At 51.2% G+C, this 18,356-nt stretch overlaps 2 protein-coding genes across 2 annotated transcripts; one reads left to right on the forward strand and one right to left on the reverse strand.

Moving 5' to 3' along the window:
* Positions 53–5,013, reverse strand: ATRAID (all-trans retinoic acid induced differentiation factor). The gene is made up of 7 exons (XM_005686908.3): positions 4,867–5,013; positions 4,060–4,181; positions 2,058–2,129; positions 1,778–1,849; positions 1,546–1,667; positions 596–693; positions 53–387 (listed from the first exon to the last, which is right to left on the reverse strand). Exons 1-7 carry the CDS (start codon positions 4,963–4,965, stop codon positions 283–285), a joined length of 690 nt encoding a protein of 229 aa, XP_005686965.2. The 5' UTR covers positions 4,966–5,013; the 3' UTR covers positions 53–282.
* SLC5A6 (solute carrier family 5 member 6) lies at positions 5,514–17,856 on the forward strand. The gene is made up of 18 exons (XM_013967806.2): positions 5,514–5,641; positions 5,827–5,891; positions 7,899–7,982; positions 8,833–9,378; positions 9,711–9,776; positions 10,084–10,135; positions 10,493–10,560; positions 10,843–10,997; positions 11,363–11,503; positions 11,699–11,828; positions 12,347–12,435; positions 12,825–12,937; positions 13,257–13,324; positions 13,729–13,815; positions 13,962–14,143; positions 14,379–14,482; positions 14,710–14,825; positions 15,237–17,856. The coding sequence occupies exons 4-18, from the start codon at positions 8,986–8,988 to the stop codon at positions 15,387–15,389; spliced, it is 1,917 nt and encodes a 638-aa protein (XP_013823260.1). The 5' UTR covers positions 5,514–5,641; positions 5,827–5,891; positions 7,899–7,982; positions 8,833–8,985; the 3' UTR covers positions 15,390–17,856.

An 18,356-nucleotide genomic window follows, 5' to 3' on the forward strand; every position in this document is an offset into this window, starting at 1 on the left:
AAACAGCTCTCCCCCGAAGCAGCCTTTCCCACCCCAACCAACAGACAAGAAGGAAAAAAGAAAAACTGTTTATTATGGTCAACAACACAAATGTAAACTGGTACTAGTCCACTCCCGGACTGGATGTCTACAACACACCAGGGTTGTGCAAATTTCCATCTTCCTTCCATCCGAGGCCTCTGCCTTGGGAGGATCCGCTGACGATTGATGTTTAGGAAGCAAATCTCCCTGACTGGGCTAAGATGGGGATGATCTTTAGGTCAGTAGGGAGACCTGTGTGGTTCATGAAGCCTTGGCTTTTCGGCGTTGAGTCCCCCAAAGGAGGATGGAGATGGATAAGGTGGTGGATCCCAGAATACCAAAGAACATGAACAATGGGAAGGAGCCCTGTGAATAACAGACCAAAAACACTTCATACAGGGTTACACCAAGGGCTTACAACCTAACATCCAGTAATTTCCTAGCATATCTGTGCCCTCAGCCAGGGCAGTTTTCTTCTAGCTTCCTTCTCTAGGTGATTTGCATCAGCTGCTGATCTTCTTTTAAAGAGGTACTTGATTTATGGGTATCTCAATTAGGAGGCCTAATTCCTTACCTGGCGCACACACTTGTAGCCATGGAAGCCATCAGCACAAACACACTGCAAGAGACCTGGACCATCAGGTACACAAGATCCATTCTCAGGACATATTTCTGAGAGCCAGAGAAAAACAGAGAACATCACTGGATTTCATTAAGTTTATTTCCCATATATCTCCTACAGCTTTGATTCTCTCAACTATTTCTAGGTCAAAGGTAGAGTGGAAAGAAGACTACAGATAGTCAGAACACTGTCATGATAACAAAATAATTTTAAAACCTTTCTTTCCAAGGGGTTAAGACTTCCGAGCTATGACAAACCCAGAGAGCATATTAAAGCTATGACAAATGTAAACAGCATATTAAAAAGCAGAGACATTTCTTTGCCAACAAAGGTCTGTCTAGTCAAAGCTATGGTTTTTCCAGTAGTCATTCATGTATGGATCTAAGAATTGGACCATAAAGAAAGCTGAATGCCAAAGAATTGATGCTTTTGAACTGTGGTGTTGGAGAAGACTCTTGAGAGTCCCCTGGACTGCAAGGAGATCCAACTAGTCCATCCTAAAGGAGATCAGTCCTGGGTGTTCATTGGAAGGACTGATGTTGAAGCTGAAGCTCCAATACTTTGGAAACCTGATGCAAAGAACTGATTCATTGGAAAACAGCCTGATGCTGGGCAAGACTGAAGGCAAGAGAAGAAGGGGATGACAGAGGATGAGATGGCTGGATGGCATCACCGACTCAATGGACATAAGTTTGAGCAAGCTCGGGAAATTGGTGACAGACAGGGAAGCCTGGCATAGTGCAGTCCATGGAGTCGCAAAGAGTGGGACATGACTGAGCGCCCGGACTGAATTGAACACTTCGGAAACCTGAACAAAAGGCACTTTACTGTCCTTCTGATCTAAAGTAGAGGATACAGGGAGGAGAGGTAGTTTCCAGAGGGGTGCAGGTGAGACAGCATACCTGGGTCCTCAGTGCTGTTGCAAATATTCCTTTGTCCTTCACAGCTTTGGTTGTTTATATAAAAAGTGATAGTATCCCAGGCATTAATACCTCCAGGACAGTTGACATCTTGTGGCAGTATCCTGAACACAACACAGGCAGTCTTAATATGCAGACCAAACTCAGACCAATATGCTGAGTTCATAGCACTGCCTCTCTTTGGTTCTCTCCCCGACCCCACACTCTTACTCACAGAGTCTGGAGCTGAGTAAAGCCATGGAAGGTGTTGACCAAGTCACCCTGGAGGGGGTTTGCCTGCAGGTCTCTGCAAAGCACACACTGTTAGCACTGTGCTCTAGGAAAACACTTGACTTCCATTCACACATCTTTCTGGATGGTAATCCAGTTCTTATTCTGAGTTGTCCAAATGTAGACAATATTCAAACATCTTTTTAGCAGTCCATCCTCAAAGACTTTCCCATCAACCCTATGCCAAGGTCACCTTTTGGGAAGGAGGATAACTAACAACTTACATGATGATAGCAGTATGTGCTTGAGGAAAGTTTGGACCAGGGTCCTTCAGAGAGCAGTTCTGGAGATCCAGCCTGAGGAAATAAGGTAATTAGTGAAACTGTATCTTTCCCCTTTACCCAGGGTAAGCTATTACAATCCTCTTTACAGCTAATATTCATTGAACACACCTATGTCAGGGCCATAAACTAGGCACTCTGGTAGATGTTTTCATCCTGCATTGTCCAATTAAGTAACCACTAACACATGTAGCTACTTAAATTTTAAAACTTCTGTCCCTCTTTTGCACTAGTCACATTTCTTCAATATCTATTGCTATTTCTTTACTAAATGGAATAGTGCCTTAATATTTACTTAATGACTACTAACTGCAAATATTACTTAATGTCTACTAACTGCAAAAATTGGGAGAATTAAAAATAACATTCAGTATCTTAGCTTGCAAGTTGTTTACAATGCACTAGGAGAAGGCAATGGCACCCCACTCCAGTATTCTTGCCTCGAAAATCCCATGGACAGAGGAGCCTGGTAGGCTGCAGTCCATGAGGTTGCTAAGAGTTGGACACGACTGAGCGACTTGACTTTCACTTTTCACTTTCATGCCTTGGAGAAGGAAATGGCAACCCACTCCAGTGTTCTTGCCTGGAGAATCCCAGGGACAGGGGAGCCTGGTGGGCTGCCGTCTATGGGGTCGCACAGAGTCGGACACGACTGAAGTGACTTAGCAGCAGCAGGGGAACAAGACCATCACCCAAAATAAAAAATATATAAACATTAAATTGCAATGTGAACAGTATATAAAATTAACTTGAATGGTATGGACACTAAGGATTAGAGGAAGTGAAAAATTAAAAGATATTACTCTGGCATTTAGTAGTACAGATTATTCACAAAAGATGTTGGAATTAAAGGACAGACAGGTCTTAATTTGATGGAGGAAGGCAAGTTTAGGTAAAGAGAGAGGCTTGAACAGAGAAACAAATGTGGCCTGCTTTTGGAAGTAGAGGGCTGAAGCCAGACTCTCCTGGAGGGTTTGAGTGGACAACTAATTGAAAGTAATGTTGGAAAGGTAGGTTGGGCCAGTCTGTGATAGTTCCTGGTTTGTACTTTATCCTAGGGCCACAGACAATTATAAGTTTAATTTTAAAGGCAGAGAGCAATAATGGAAAGAAACTGGTTTTCTGAAAGTTCAATATAAATAAGTAGATAGATAAGGGAATGAGGAGAATGGAAGCAAGACAAGTGACTTTCTGAAACTGAAGTGAGGGTGCTCTGAAAAAGGAAATGTTTAATAGGAATCTATTATGTTTTCTCCATATATCTGGAGAAAAGTCAAAGGAAATGAAAAGAGATCTAGTTTTGGGAGACACCTGCATAATGGTTGAACTGTAAGAATAAGTGGATTCTCAACAGTGTGAGGGGAAAACAATGCAGGAAGTAATCTGTATAAGGGGACAAACAGAGAAATTTGCCTCAAATATGAATTAATGAGAAGAGGAAGAAAACCATATTTCATAGTGTCCTGGAGGCCAAAGGAGTCATTTCATGGAGACACTACAGTAAATAAGCCAGAGAGTTGATAATAAACAAAAGAAATAAGGTTTAAAAATGCTAAAAATTATGACTTTTATGTTTTTCAACCAGGAAGAACCACAGGGTTGTTTAAAGTGTTAGTCACTCAGTATGCATCCCACGCTTTTCAACCCCATAGACTATAGCCCGCCAGGCTCCTCTGTCCATGGGATTCTTCAGGCAAGAATACTGGAGTGAGTTGCCATTTCCCTCTCCGAGTGATCTTCCCAACCCAGGAATCGAACCCAGGTCTCCAGAACTGTAGGCAGATTCTTCACTTAGCCAAAAACAGATTTAGAAGTCTGAGATTCATGGTTTAGATGCCTCAAAAATATGTATGAATATTTATCCCCAAAACCAATCAGGCAAGCCTTGAAGAATCCGGCTTGGGAACTCTTTTCCAGTACCCAGGGAGGTCTTCTCCTCCCTCACCCCAGGATGGTGCCTTCCCCATTTAGGCAGCAGCGGGCTTGCAGCGTAAGCTCTGGTGTCCGCTTACAATAAAGAGCCACTTCTGACAAATCTTGCACACTCCCTGGACACTGGGTGCATATCTGCAGAAGAGAGAAAACTATTAGAACTTCAGAAAGAAAAGCCAAGGGGGAAAAAAAAAAAAAACAACAGAGGCTCAAACGTTAACTGCCAGTACACGCTCCAGAATTCCTCTAACACGGGGCTTTTATGTCAGATTTACAGAAGACATATTTCTTCCTCTGGAACCAGGCGCCAAAACAGCGCACCGGAGAATTTCTGTACCAGATCTTGTCCAGGAAGGATCTCATCTCGGAGAATTACTATTCGAACACGTTTATAATTATAATGCCCTCTCCAACGACTTTTCAACCTGCCAGCCCCATGTGACCGGGTGTAAAAGGACCGCAGGTACACAAAGAACTCATCAAGCGTTACAGAAAGTACAGTCCTACCAACGCACGCTATCCAGCGGCATTAGGACGCAGCAAGCTTGCAGAACGGCCGGAAGACCCATTGCGGAAAGAACTCATAGTTATTCGAATACTAAGGAGCGAGGAGGTCAAATTTCAAACGTCTTTGGACGTCAGGAGGGCGAAAGCGCTGGGAGGCGACAGCGGCGTGGAGTACTCGGGAGTGGGAGCCGGCTGGGTGGCGGCTAGGGAGGCCCCAGGGACGAAATCGAGGCTGCGGCAGGCAGGGGAGAGGGGAGAGCCCAGTGCCGGCGAGCAATTCTTTTTCAACCCAACCTTTAATCTGCTTCAGTACCTCGGGTAGCGCCAAACCCGTTCCCACGCTCAGAACGAAGAGCAGGGCTGCAGCCCAGAGAACCAAGCTCAAAGAACTGCCGAGCCCGCAAGGGGCCATTTTTCGCTCCGTCCGACCTTCTCCACTGATCGCGAGACTTGCGCGGGCGGCCCCGCCTCCCACCGTGTCACGCCCCTGTGCGGGGCGTGGTCTGGCCCGCCCGGCTAGTCAGGTGGGCCGGTCGGTGCCAGGAGGGCTGGGGGTTACCGCTAGTCGTGGAGGTCAGCGCATTTTTTTGGTTGTTGTTGGGCTTCCCAGTCCTAGTTCGGGGGACTGACCACATCCTTTTCACCCCTTAAGCGAAGGCCTCCCTGCCACCGCTTTCTCAGCGACGCGTTCCACGCGCCCGGACGTCGGGGTAGCGTCTCTGAAGCTACTCGGATTTAATCCATCTGCCCTCAGTAAACATGGCGGCGCGGGGACGGGCAGGGGGCGGGACTCCGCTGTCACCCGGCCTGGCGTGGCTGGGCCGGCTCTCCCGTGGAGGCCGGACCCACGTGTGGAGATCGGGCAGGTGGGCCGGTCGAGGGGGGGCGTGAGGGGGTGGGTCGGAGCACACAGGCTGTGGAGAGTGGCGTCAGGGCGGGGAGGGACGGGGAGGAGCGGAAAGATGAGGGGCGGGATGGGCCGGCTTCTAGCCTGGAGTCCGGGGAAGGTGAGCGTGCAGGCGGCGAGGTGGTAGTGATTGTGCCACCGCGCGTGTGGAGGGAAGGAGAGAAGTCAGGAAATAAAGAGGGTAAGGGTGATGGGGGAGCAAAGGACGAAGGACAAATTCTGTCGGTAGGAGACGATCCTGGGGACGCTCGGGGCACCCTGTCCCTTTCAGCTCAGTCCTGAAACCACGCGGTGTCCTGTGCTCTGGCGAGGAAGTGGAAGCGGGTTAGATGCTCCCCTAACTCCTCATCCCCTTTGTCTTCCCAGAAAAGGAGCGATGCAGATCTCGGGAAGAACTACTAGACCTTCTTAGTCTTGGCTGAGCCCTGGAGGTAAGGGGAAGACGAGGGCTATCCCGTGGTGGCACGAGGCCCCGACCGAAGGGCGCCGAGGTAGCCCCGTGCGGAGGGACTGAGTGTGGGCTTTGGTTAGGGCCAGCAAAAACTCATCAAAGCTAATCAAAGCTTATCTTCTAGCCTGGCTCCCCTTCTACCTACCCCCAGGTGTCTGCAATCTCCTAAAAGCATTTACCTTCAGAGGGCTGGCACATTTACTAAGGCATTAGTTACTTACTAGCGTTTTAATGAGGACCTCTAGAGCCTTTCAGACCTTGTGGGATTCTAGGCACAAGGACAGATTTTGAAGGCATCTTTTGGGGAAGGTTGCTCCCGCGGTGGCCCCTTTGCCTTTTGTAGGAGTCAGAGCAATTCATTTTGCTACCAAAGTGAGAGTGTGATTAGGGTGGTTAGGAATGATTCTCTTTCTTGTTTGTGTATATCAGTTTTAAAAGAGCCCCCTACAGCCTGCTATTTGGTGCCCTGTGTGTGAGAGTTTTAGTGAAACAGCCTTTCTGTTACTTTTGGCACCTCTCAGAGAGAGGTGAGTTTTTTAAAGGTTAGAAGGTCCCTGTCCTGCTCTTAGAACCGTGTCTGGTAAAGTTTTTGTTACTGGGTCAGGTTTTTCCTGTCTTGCCCCGCTCTTCAGCCATCCAGGAGTGTTCTCTGCATCTCGTGCAAATAGAATTCTCAGGAAGCCCTGCCAGTTTACCCCAGCAGCAGAGGGTCTCCATTTCTGTACATCTTGTTTCCATTCTATACTTTGACCTTCCTTCCTTTCTGCAACTACCTGCCTAGCCATATCATTAACCCTTTATATCTATACATTGTTATTTGTACACAGCAGACATATTTCCTCTTATTCTCTGGTAGTTCCTGTCACCTCTATCATAGCAATGAAAAACTTGCCAAAGAGGAGTGAGAAAACTTGAGATGTTGCAATGTAGCAAAGGCCCAGGGCATCTTTAGTTTAAACCTGAATGGCCTATTGGGAATATTGTTCTGGGGACTCACATTTGTGACTTAGTAGAACATGTGATTCAAGACTTGCCAACTTGTTTTCACCTCCTCTTTGGCCCCAGGAGGTTCAGGGTTCAGGTTTGGTCTGCATGAAGCCATATCTTGCCAGGCAGACAGCATATGTCCAGGAACACAGGGTAGGAGAGCCGGAAGACAGCAAGGCTGATCTTTCTCCTAGTGGGCAAGAACGGAAGACATGATTTATGTTAATCTGTCTCTAGATTGGTTGAAACCTAAACTTTGTTCCAGGAATGATTGACAATAGTTAACACTCTGCTCCAGCCCTGGTTCAGGGAGTAGGGAGGGAGGGACTTCTGGTGAATTACCTGTCACACCTACTGACAATCCTGTTATTTCTCTGTTGTTGTTTATGATGCTGTCTAACCCTAGAGAACTAAAGAGTGTTCATATAAAGTGTATAACCTGAAAGACATGGTGTTTTGAAAGGTATAGATATTATTTATCATTGCTAATACTTGTAAAGTACATAGCACAGTGCTGTGTTTTCCAACAGGTCTTTAAAAAATGTTAATGGTCATCATGTTAGGCTTTCTAAATTCACGGGCCTCGGTGTGTCTTGGTAAATGAGGGGGTTATGCTAGTGATCTCCTAAGATTCCTTTAAGTTTTGGCATACTGTGATCTGGTCCTTGTTCTGAGGATAATGGTATTTAATATCTTCTCTAAGGGTTAGTATTCATTGTGCAGGAGTTAGAACAGCAACTTTCCCGTCTCTCAGCAACTCTTTTGCAATTCCTCCTGGCATGCAGTGCCAAGTGGGACTTGCAGCAAAACCCTAATCCATCTAAGAATGCCGTTGAATGTGAGCTCCTTGCTCTCCACTCTGGAGTCTCTAGGGCCGAGCTGGAGTTTGGGGGCTGTAGAGTGATAGGGCCATTTGGACCACAGTGATTGGTTCCCTGAAGGGGCTGGAACAAATAGCTGCTGAGCTTTACCCTTAGCTTTTCTCACCTCTGTTCCTTAGAGACCAGGCCCTCAGCCTCCGTTCAGCTCCAGACACGCAGCTTCTCCAGGCAGCCTTGCTTCACAGCAGGGATTGCTCCTCAAGGTAGGTGTCTGCTCCAGTGGGATAGCACCACTTCCCCTGACTGTTTCTCTTGCCCACCCCTGCCCCAACTCCCTGGCTAGCTAGCTTCTCTCTGAAGTGCCCCTGAAATTGTAACTCTGAACCCCTGGTTCCAGCATGTTGGCCTCTCACTTTTGAACCCAACCTCTCTCCCTGGATCTGCTACTGACTGCCGTGTTACAGGTAGAGGAGCTGAGAGGTGGTTGGCAGGGCTTTAAATAAGTTGGGGAGAACAGAGTGGTTGGCCTGGAGATGCCTGAAAGGGAATTTGAGGCTGCCGTGGTCTTCCTGGTGATCAGTGCTGAGAAGGCGTGCTGTTTGGAAGGTGGCACTGGGGATCATGGAAGGTGGGGCCTGAGGCTGGGAGTATAGAGGAGGCCATGGTTTCCTTAGTCTCTTCTTTCCTGAAGTTTCTTCCCTGCTGGGTGGAGGCGCCAGGCTGGATTCTGCTGGCTTAGTACATTGTAGTGACTGGGTCTGTGCCTTCAGGCAGGGGAGGGTGGGGCAGGGAATTCTGGGAAGAGACTAGAGGGTGGGCTAGAGGTGACTTTTCTTTTCCTGCTAGGGTGAAGACCTTAGAAGATTCTTCAGTTTCACAGTTGTGTATCCCCAGAAAGGTCTTGGCCAAATAGTTACCTCCTGGCTATCTCAATCTGCTGCTTCCTCCCTCTCCTCCCCACTCTGCCCTACTAAATACATATCAGTGCCTCCAGACCTTTCTGGTTGCCCTGGGGCCTGGCTGGGCAAATGTGATGGGTGTGGAATGCACAAGCCCAAGGGTGGGTTGCCATGAAGGCAGGGGAGGCCTGCCTGAGAGCCAGTTTCTTTGTAGCTCACCCCGGACAACGTCACTTGGTGGTGGAGGAGAACTGTGAGACGGTGGCTGGAAGTCAGGTCGTAGCCACTTGCCTGTCACTGCCCAGCTGAGTGGCAGCCCAGAGCCCAGGAAGAGCAAGTGGCCGCAGGTCACAGACTCAGAGAGAATATGAGTGTGGGGGTGAGCCCCGCCACACCCCTCCCTCCAGCCTCAGACACCAACGTGGTCACGTCCACCTTCAGCCTGGTGGACTATGTGGTCTTTGTCCTGCTGCTGGTTCTCTCCCTTGCCATCGGGCTCTACCATGCCTATCGTGGCTGGGGCCGACATAGCATCGGCCAGTTGCTGTTGGCAGACCGCAAAATGGGCTGCCTTCCTGTGGCACTGTCCTTGCTGGCCACCTTCCAGTCAGCTGTGGCCATCCTGGGTGTGCCGTCCGAGATCTACCGATTCGGGACCCAGTATTGGTTCCTGGGCTGCTGCTATTTCCTAGGATTGCTGATCCCAGCACATGTCTTCATCCCCATCTTCTACCGCCTGCATATCACCAGTGCCTATGAGGTAGGTAGGGAGGAGCACAGAGGACCCTCAGGGGCAGGGGTAGAGAGAAGGAACCAGGCACACAGGGATCTGGGCTCCTCAATTCTGTCTGCCTGATGAGAGGGGCAGGGAATAAATACATCGTGTGTCTAGAAGTTAGTTCACTGCGGTGAGGTCGGGCAGGGTAGGAGTTCGGGGAGAAGACTGCTGTGCTGAGGGGGGCCCAGAGTGGATATGAGCTGGCTATTTCCTCTGTTCCTGGACTTCCTGAAGGAAGTTGTGTGTGATTTGTTGGGGATGGGGTGGGGAGAAATGCGTTTTTTGTTTTTTTTTTTTAATCTACTCCTACCTAGTACCTGGAGCTCCGGTTCAATAAAGCTGTGCGTGTTTGTGGAACTGTGACCTTCATCTTTCAGATGGTAAGTGGAATGAGGATAGAAGTTGAGCCTGGTGCAGGGTAGGGGGACATGGATTCGGGCTCGCTGGAGCCTTCCCTGCTCTCAGACTAGCAAGACTGAAATTCCTGCTCACCCCCAGAGGCATCTTGTCCCTTCCAGTTCCGGCACACATAACCATGGTGGTGGCAAACCAAACTTTGGGAGGAGGGAGGGGGAGCCTAGGTGAAGGGAGGCCTCTGGGATATTGGAGCTGAAGGCTGTCTTGTCTTCTCTCTCTGCCCCCCCCTCATCGGCTCCTCCCCTCACATTCTCTTTCCACACCCGACAGGTGATATATATGGGGGTCGTCCTCTATGCTCCATCCTTGGCGCTCAATGCAGGTGAGGAGTCACAGTCCCTGGCGCCCAGCCACTGCAGGCTAGGGAAAACCTTTGGGAGGGGCAGGTGGAGGAGAGAATGCAGAAAAGAACCTAACCTTGACCGGCGAATTATTCCACTATCTGGGCCCTTGGCTGGTCTTCACTAGAGGTGGAAAGCTAATCAAACATTACCAGGCCCCATCTGAATTGGTTAATCAACACCTTTTGGTGGAGCTTTGCAAACATTTTTTTTTTTTCATTGTGGTAAATGATTTTTCATCTTTAATGATCAAATGGTTCTTATCTTACCTCATTTCCCTGGTTTATCCCTGGGAAGCCCTCCTCTGGAGATAGGAATGTGACTTTGTCTGTTCACAGTGACTGGCTTTGATCTGTGGCTGTCAGTGCTGACGCTAGGCATCGTCTGTACCATCTACACTGCTCTGGTAAGCAGTCGCAGGGAAAAGTGGAGAGGAGGGAGGTGGGGGAAGGAGGAAAGGGTGGGACAAGAGAAGTAGGTGGGTAGCAGGCAAGAATACTGGTGAGGGGCATGGCTTTTTAGGGTGTTGTGAAAAGGGATGGGATTATGTTGGGGGATGGGATGTGATGGTAGGGAATGGGATGGGAAGGATGTCAGCAGCTGTCCACCGCTGGCAGCTGGCTGCTGCCCTCGCTGGTGCTGTGGCTCCGTGGACGTCTGTGGCAGGGGTGCTGTCTTCTCCCTGCAGGGTGGACTGAAGGCAGTCATCTGGACAGATGTCTTCCAGACACTGGTCATGTTCCTAGGGCAGCTGGCGGTTATCATTGTGGGGTCGGCCAAGGTGGGCGGTTTGGGGCACGTGTGGGAAGTGGCTTCCCAGCATGGCCTTATCTCTGGAATTGAGTAAGTACACCCCTTCCCTGGCTGGGATCTGTCATGCCTGGGAGCTGAGCCCCTCTTAGAGCCTGCGCCTAGGGTGGTAGTAAGCAGAGGGGAAGCTGTGGGGTTTGAGGTGCAGCCTTGAGGCCAATGGGAGGCTGGGCCTGCAGGGGTGGAGGACAAGCTCAGTGTTGCCCCGGGTGGTCAGGTGTCAGGATGTTTCTAGTACCTGGGATGAGGCTGTGGGTTGGCAGAATGGAACCGCTCCCTCCCCACCCAGCCTGAGTCCACCTTGGCCCCGGCAGCCATCTCTCTGCCCCGCCCCCTGTCGGAGGAGGGCAGGGAAGGCTGAGTCTGGGGCCACAGTGGCACGTTGGTGTCTATGGCAGGCTGGATCCGGACCCGTTTGTGCGGCACACATTCTGGACACTGGCCTTCGGGGGTGTCTTCATGATGCTCTCCTTGTATGGAGTGAACCAGGCGCAGGTGCAGCGCTACCTCAGTTCCCGCACAGAGAAGGCTGCAGTGCTGTGAGGGCAGGACCGGGAAGGGGGGGGGCTCGGGATGGGGGAGAGACCAGGCCCCGGTTCTGCGGGGGCAGTTGCGGTGGGGCAGGATGCCAGGGCACACCCACACCCACTGGGCAGGATGTGGGCCTGCCTTCTGGGGCGTGGGGACATGCCTGCTAACACCCTCTGCCTGCTTGGCACTGGCCTCTCTTGCAGCTCCTGCTACGCCGTCTTCCCCTGCCAGCAGGTGGCGCTCGGCATGGGCTGCCTCATTGGCCTGGTCATGTTTACCTACTACCAAGAGTATCCTATGAGCACCCAGCAGAGTCAGGCAGCCCCTGACCAGGTGAGATGGCCTCCCTGCTCCCTGCCTGGACCCCCCAAAGGGAGTGTCTGGTGGCTGCAGAGAGGACCCCCACCTGGGGTGGGCACCGCATGTGAAGTCCTCTGGGATTCTGCAGCTGATCATAGGGCCCGGCCCACGGGAGCGGGGACCTCCCTTTACTGGCTCACTCCTCCGCACCACCTGCCCTGTGGGGAGCTGTCACACAGCTGATCTCTTCTGTCCCTCCTCACAGCCTCACCTGGCAGAGGAGAAAAGGTGACCCATTGGGGTGGGCAGCATGCTCAAGTCACACCACTGGCCGGGGGAGAGCTAGGGCACGGGCTGCTGTGCCCTTCTTTCTGCAGAGCCTGCTTTCTCTCCACTTACTGGGGGTCGCCTTCAGTGCCTGGCCCCCTTCCTAAGGCGCCCAGTCCCCACAGACCGGTCGGCGCATGCGGGTGGCACGTGGAGGGGAAGGGCAGCGCTCCCCTGGGAAGGGCTTCTCTGAGGAGAGCTGTACTCTTCTGCTCCACCTGCAGTTCGTCTTGTACTTTGTGATGGATCTCCTGAGAGGCCTGCCAGGGCTGCCTGGGCTCTTCGTCGCTTGCCTCTTCAGTGGCTCCCTCAGGTACTTTGACCTTTCCCCTCAGGCTTGACACAGCTGGCCCCTCTGAGTACAAGGTGATGGGTGGATGGGAGGTCCCTCTGAGCCTCTTGTTGTACCCGATTGTGAACAAGGGACAGCTCCTCTGTGTGGGCAGGCATGTCCTCTCCTAGGCAGGACCCCTTTTTGGTGAAGGAGTCTTCTATACCAGGAATTGATTTACTTGAACCAAACCTGAACCCCACTCAGAAGAGGCCAGATGTCCCTGCCTCCCAGGCCTCTTCCTCAGTTCCAGCTGTCAGAGTAGTGTTTGGGTTACACACGTCCTCTCCTGCCTGCAGGGCATTCGTCCCTCAATAGGGTCCCTTGTTAGGTTTGTGCCTCTGGACCTGACTTTCTCTTCCTTCTGTCAGCACCATATCCTCTGCTTTTAATTCACTGGCAACTGTTACAATGGAAGACTTGATTCGACCCTGGTTTCCTCATTTCTCTGAAGTCCAGGCCACCATGCTTTCCAGAATCATCGGTGGGATTATACTTCCTTATCTTTTCAGCCATGTACTTTCTAAGGTACCCCCTAAGCACTGTCGGCTGTCTGCTTTGAAGTGCACTTGCCCAGTGAAGCACTGACCTTGCTTATGTGCCAGGGAACTTCCTGGGGAGCAGTCTTGGTCATCTAGAAGTGAGGACAGGGTGGGAGGGACCTGGAGCTGGGTCCTGAGGTAATATGCTCCCTTCCCAGGGACAGAGAGGTAGTAGTTTGACCAGGGAAGGAGCTTTGCTCTGCTTTCCCTGCTTATTGTGTTAACTCACATCTGCTTATTTCTCCCCTTCTTTTTTCTCAGCCTTTGGTTATGGGCTACTTTGTCTGGGAATGGCCTATATTTCCTCGCAGATGGGACCTGTGCTGCAGGTAATAACTCTGGAGAGAACGGAATTGTTGGAGAAAAGGAGCAGATTGAAATCAGAAAGGGAAGAAGACCGCTATTGTGAAAGGAATTGACACAGAGGGCAGGTTTCAGAAGTTCCCCTTTGACCGGCTATGCCTGTAGGTCTGAATAGACTCTCTAGTAGCCAAAAGCCCCAGGGTTGTTGTTGGCTCAGAGAAGTCTAAGGGTCAGCCTCTGGAGAACCCCAGTCATATTCCCATAACCATTTCTGCCCTCTAGGATCCTGCTTCTAGTGGTTCCAGGGAGAAGAGACTGGCAGACCTGACTGGTGGGGCTCTGAGGCAGTGGTGGTGGCTCTGGCACATTGCTGACGCTGGGGTCTCTGAGCCTGTGTGTTCTTTTCGTTTTCTCACCCTGTCCTCTGCAGGCAGCCATCAGCATCTTTGGTATGGTTGGGGGGCCGCTGCTTGGACTCTTCTGCCTTGGGATGTTCTTTCCTTGTGCAAATCCTCCTGTGAGTGACCCACGTGCCTCCAGGGTCATGTGTGGGGGTGGACCTGGGGAATGGCTTGGCAGGGCTCTCACCAGGAGTGCTGGGAACTGGTGTAAAGCTTCGGTGGGGCTGGCCTTGTGACAAGAGAGTGTCGTGTCCCTGGGCAGGGTGCCATCGTGGGCCTGTTGGCTGGACTGATTATGGCCTTCTGGATTGGCATTGGGAGCATCGTGACCAGCATGGGCTCTGGCAGAGCACCCTCTCCCCCTAACGGGTCCAGCTTCTCCCTGTCCAGCAATCTGACTGCTGTCACCATGGCCACACTCATGCCCTCGACTGCCGCCTCCAAGTGAGTCAGAGCTCACTCTCTTTCTCCTTGGGGAAAGCAGCTCATTCTTGAGGGGTTTTCCAGGGCCCTTGCTAAGGGATGGGCCACTAGAAGCCTGAGGGGTAGGGAATGTTGGGTGTTGGCTCCCTGGACTCTGGGACCTTGCAGGGGTGGGGATGGGAAGCCAGGTGCCTGAGGGTCAGTTGCTCCTTCAATGAGTTGCTAATTAATTGTTCTCACCCCCTGCTTTTCCCAGGCCCACGGGGCTACAGCGGCTCTATTCCCTGTCATATTTATGGTACAGCGCTCACAACTCCACCACTGTGATTGTGGTGGGCCTGGCTGTCAGTCTGCTCAGTGGTGAGAGGGCGTGGGATGGGGGCGCAAAGAAATGAGGACTGCCTGAGGGAGGGCACTCAGGGGACTGGGGTCTGAGCTCAGGGGCTCCTGGATGTCTGGAATAGTCAGGCTCCTTGGTGGAGCTCTAGGAGGTGGGCAGGGGCTGGGGGCTCAGAGCAGTGAGAGTGGATGGCTCTGGGAAGTGCCCTGGTTATACACTAGGAGCCTCAGGAGCACTTTGTCTTCAGGGGGCATGCGGGGCCGGACCGTGGACCCTCGGACCATTTACCCAGTGTTGCCGAAACTCCTCTCCCTCCTGCCCCTGTCCTGTCAGAAGCGACTTCCCTGCAGAGCCCGCAGCCAGGTAGCTCCCCTGTTGTCAGATCACCCCTCCCCTCCCTCTCAGACTACTGCGGGGCCTTCTGGTTTCCGTCCCCCACCTTTTCTTTCTCCCCCAGCCCCCATCCTCTGATGATCTGCCTGAGCCTGGACCGTCCGGCAGCAGCTGCCAGCTCCTTCCCACAGGGAAGCGGGGGCTTGGTGGGCAGAAGGGTCTTGGCCCCGAGAGGCCACAGCTGCTGGCCAGTCCTCTCTCTCCTCCCACCCTTGTGCTCACCCCAGGCCTGCTCCTCCCCTTCTCCCCACTGCCCCTCGCTGGTCCCCTTTCTAGCCGGGATCACAGCAGGGTCACCCTTCCTGCAAGAGGAAAGGGAGGTTCCTTCACCTCCGCTTCGTCTCGCGTTCACCCAGCTGCTCCCTTTTCCCACATTCCCAGGACCTCTCCTTGGAAGCCGGTATGTTTCCAGAGAAGATGAGCAATGGGATGCTGAGGGGCAGCAGAGACCAGGTGGCCATGGCCGTGACTGAGGAAGGCCCTGCCCAGCCGGGGATCAGCCCCACCTTCATCCTCCAGGAGACCTCACTGTGATCCTGGGATCACAGACTTGGGACCCAGACCCAGAGGCCCCCTGTGGTACAGGGATGAATTCCCTGTGTTCTGCAGGAGGATCACAGACTGAGTGATCTCAGCCACACCAAAGGACCTTGTTCTTGGGAGTTTGTGCTACAGTAGAAGCTGTCATGTCACAGGAGGTGTGAGAGTAGGACAAGGTTTTTCCTTGTTCTTTGCCCATTTGTTCTCTAGAGAACCAGACTTGCAGGGGGTACAATTCTGCCAGAAAAAGGGATAGAGGTAAATCTCCTGGCAAAAGGATAATGGCTTCTGATTCAGCATCGCCAGGCTTCTTTGAAGTGAATAGAAATAGCTGTGCTGGGCCCACTCTGGCAAGATTGATGTGGAGCTGCCTTGGCCAGCTCTTGTGTCCCTTGCAGTCCCATTGGAGCACAGGTCCTGTCAGCCACACAGGGCCCCGTGACACTACTTTCAGGTTGTCTGTGCTACTCACACATTCTGATCTGTCTACCTCCATTCTTGAGAGGGAGGTTTTGGTGTCCCTGAGAGGCCTCTCGGAACACACAGGTACATTCATCTCCTTTGTGTAGAGTAGGGACGCTTTTCACCTCTCTGACCCACCCCCTACCTTTGCAGTGGGCACTTGGGGATGGGGTGGATGTTGATCCGAGAACTAGGGCATGACCAGGTCCACTGTGGAGTGCGCCGTCCATCTAACTCCTGAGCCATGCCACCCCCGTGTCATTTGGTCATTCATGCTCCTGTTTCCTTTTGGAGTTTCTTACCCACCTATCTTTGTTCCTAAGGAATAAAAACTGCCACTGGGCTAGAATCTGGGTTCCTGTACTGTCTGCACCTGCTCTGGTCCACCGTAGTCCTGTCCCTGGCGAGGGTGAAGAGCCCCTCCCATGCACAGGTCTTCCCCTGCTGAGGAGAGACCTGCAGGGACCAAGGGTGGCGTGGTGAGGTTTCTCATCTCTGGCTGGTATGCATGTCTACAGCGGTAACGTGTTCATACTTTCCTCTGCTGCTTCTCTTCCCCATGTGGCTCAGTCTGTTCCCTGTCCTGCCCACTTGTCCGTGACCAGAACAATCTGCTGCTCTGAGGATTTCCACTTTGGGGGCAGGAGGAAGAAGGTTGCTGTTTAGCATTTACATTTAAGGTGGACTTTTATGGTCTTGTGAAGAACACTCTGCTCATGCCCACCCACACTTGGTCTCTGTCTCTGCTTGGCCCCCTCCAGCTGCCCAGAGCACAAGCTCTTCAGGCCCCTCTTGACAGCCCCTCACCTTGGTGCTGAGGGCCACAGCTCAGCCTGTTTCCCTACCCCACCAAGCTGCTAGGGTTCTAGCCCTAGCCAGGCTCTCATTCATTCCTTTTTTTTTTTTTAAATTTTTTAATTATGAAAGTATGATAACACATTTACAGGAGACTTGGAAAATACAGAACAAGGTTGCATATAGTTCCAATATATATTACAGTTATTTTAAGTAGATAAATTAAGACTTCTAGTTGGAGTTTCATCATTTATTCAACATATTTATCCATCACCCGCTTCATGCAAGGGCCTCACCTTGGCTGCCATCTCACAGCTAAGGAATGACTGTGCCACCCAGGGACCCTGCACCAGGTCCCTCCACTGGCATTTCAGAGTGGCCCCTTTTTGTCTCCGATTCCTGTATTTTAAAACTATTTACATAGAAAAGGGGGGCTGCTACAAGACTCAGAACTTTCACAAGTTATATTAAAAGGGAATAATAGAGATTCATTCTCCATATAAGTAATTCAAACTATAACAACACAGTGCATTCTCTCTGGGAGATGGTGACGGACAGGGAGGCCTGGTGTGCTGCAATTCATGGGGTCTCAAAGAGTCGGACATGACTGACTGATCTGATAGCAACACAGATGTTTCTTCGCTTCTAGTGCAGTAACTTATCTTCATGCAGAAAAGTAGCATTTAATGATTGGGGGTGGAGTCTAATGGACTGATCTGGATTCAAATACTGGTTCATCCATCCACCTAACCTTAAGCTTCAGTTCCTTCATCTATTAGGTGTGAATTTCACAAAGATTCAGATTGACGCATTCCTTAAATGCCAGTTATTGTAATTGCAGTTTTTGAAGCACTTTTCATGACTACCTGATTTTATACTTTGGGAGAGAAGTACACACCATGTCCTCTGCATTTTCATGTATCAGGTAACTGGAGTGCTTGTCTAGTGATTGGCTGAAGCAGGGCTAGAACCCAGGTCTGTGACTCAGTGGCCTACCAAAGTCACATCTCTTGTCCTGGAAGCTGTGTCCTTTGGGATAGGGTGCACACGCAGGTGATAGGGTCTGTCCTGACACAGCAGTCTGGAGAACAATGATGTATTAAATGGGGTGCTACTGTAACATCATTCTAGAACCTTCCTAGGTCACTGGCCTTCAAACCTTGCTTGAGACCCACAATAAAGTGTTTCACAGTATGACCCAGTACACTCATACATTGCATTGTGTTACTAAAACATTTCATGAAAAAGGGTCTTGATACAGTTACTATTCCTGGAGCTCCCCTTTTCCCTTTGCTCTCATGCCAATGATTTCAGCCCTCATGCCATGTGGAGCAGAGCAAGTTACGCATTCACGCTGGAGGCTGTCATGGATGTCAGAGCTCAAGTGAGAGGAGGGTGGCCATGCATAGAACTGGTCCAGCTTGGATGTGAGACTGAACAGAATGAGGAGGTATCCACATAGGGCTGTAGCCTACTGTGGTGTGTTAGGGCCCTGCTGGGTGAGAAGTGTCCATTGGGGTCGGAAGCCTGATGTAGGGTTGGAGAATATGAAAGGCATCCTCAGAGGCAAGAAGACATGTGGGCTGTCAAAGGGAGTGAGTGAGGTAGGAGCTCATAAAGGGGACAGCTTGATTCGGGGCAGGGAGGGGTGTCAGCATGAGGAGAGCATCCACCAGGTAGGTGGCTTGGTATGGCTTATCAAAT

This window comes from Capra hircus, chromosome 11, assembly GCF_001704415.2.
Source record: "Capra hircus breed San Clemente chromosome 11, ASM170441v1, whole genome shotgun sequence".
Classification (NCBI taxonomy): Eukaryota; Metazoa; Chordata; class Mammalia; order Artiodactyla; family Bovidae; genus Capra; species Capra hircus.

Excerpts from the sequence above, each read along its gene's own strand:
- ATRAID (XM_005686908.3), bottom strand. The coding sequence starts at position 4,965 with ATGGCCCCTTGCGGGCTCGGCAGTTCTTTGAGCTTGGTTCTCTGGGCT. Across the intron at positions 694-1,545 it reads CAACAGCACTGAGGACCCAG|AAATATGTCCTGAGAATGGA; the intron begins GTATGCTGTCTC and ends TCTGGCTCTCAG. Across the intron at positions 388-595 it reads GCTACAAGTGTGTGCGCCAG|GGCTCCTTCCCATTGTTCAT; the intron begins GTAAGGAATTAG and ends TGTTATTCACAG.
- SLC5A6 (XM_013967806.2), top strand. The coding sequence starts at position 8,986 with ATGAGTGTGGGGGTGAGCCCCGCCACACCCCTCCCTCCAGCCTCAGAC. Across the intron at positions 10,136-10,492 it reads ATCCTTGGCGCTCAATGCAG|TGACTGGCTTTGATCTGTGG; the intron begins GTGAGGAGTCAC and ends GTCTGTTCACAG. Across the intron at positions 12,436-12,824 it reads CTCTTCAGTGGCTCCCTCAG|CACCATATCCTCTGCTTTTA; the intron begins GTACTTTGACCT and ends TCCTTCTGTCAG.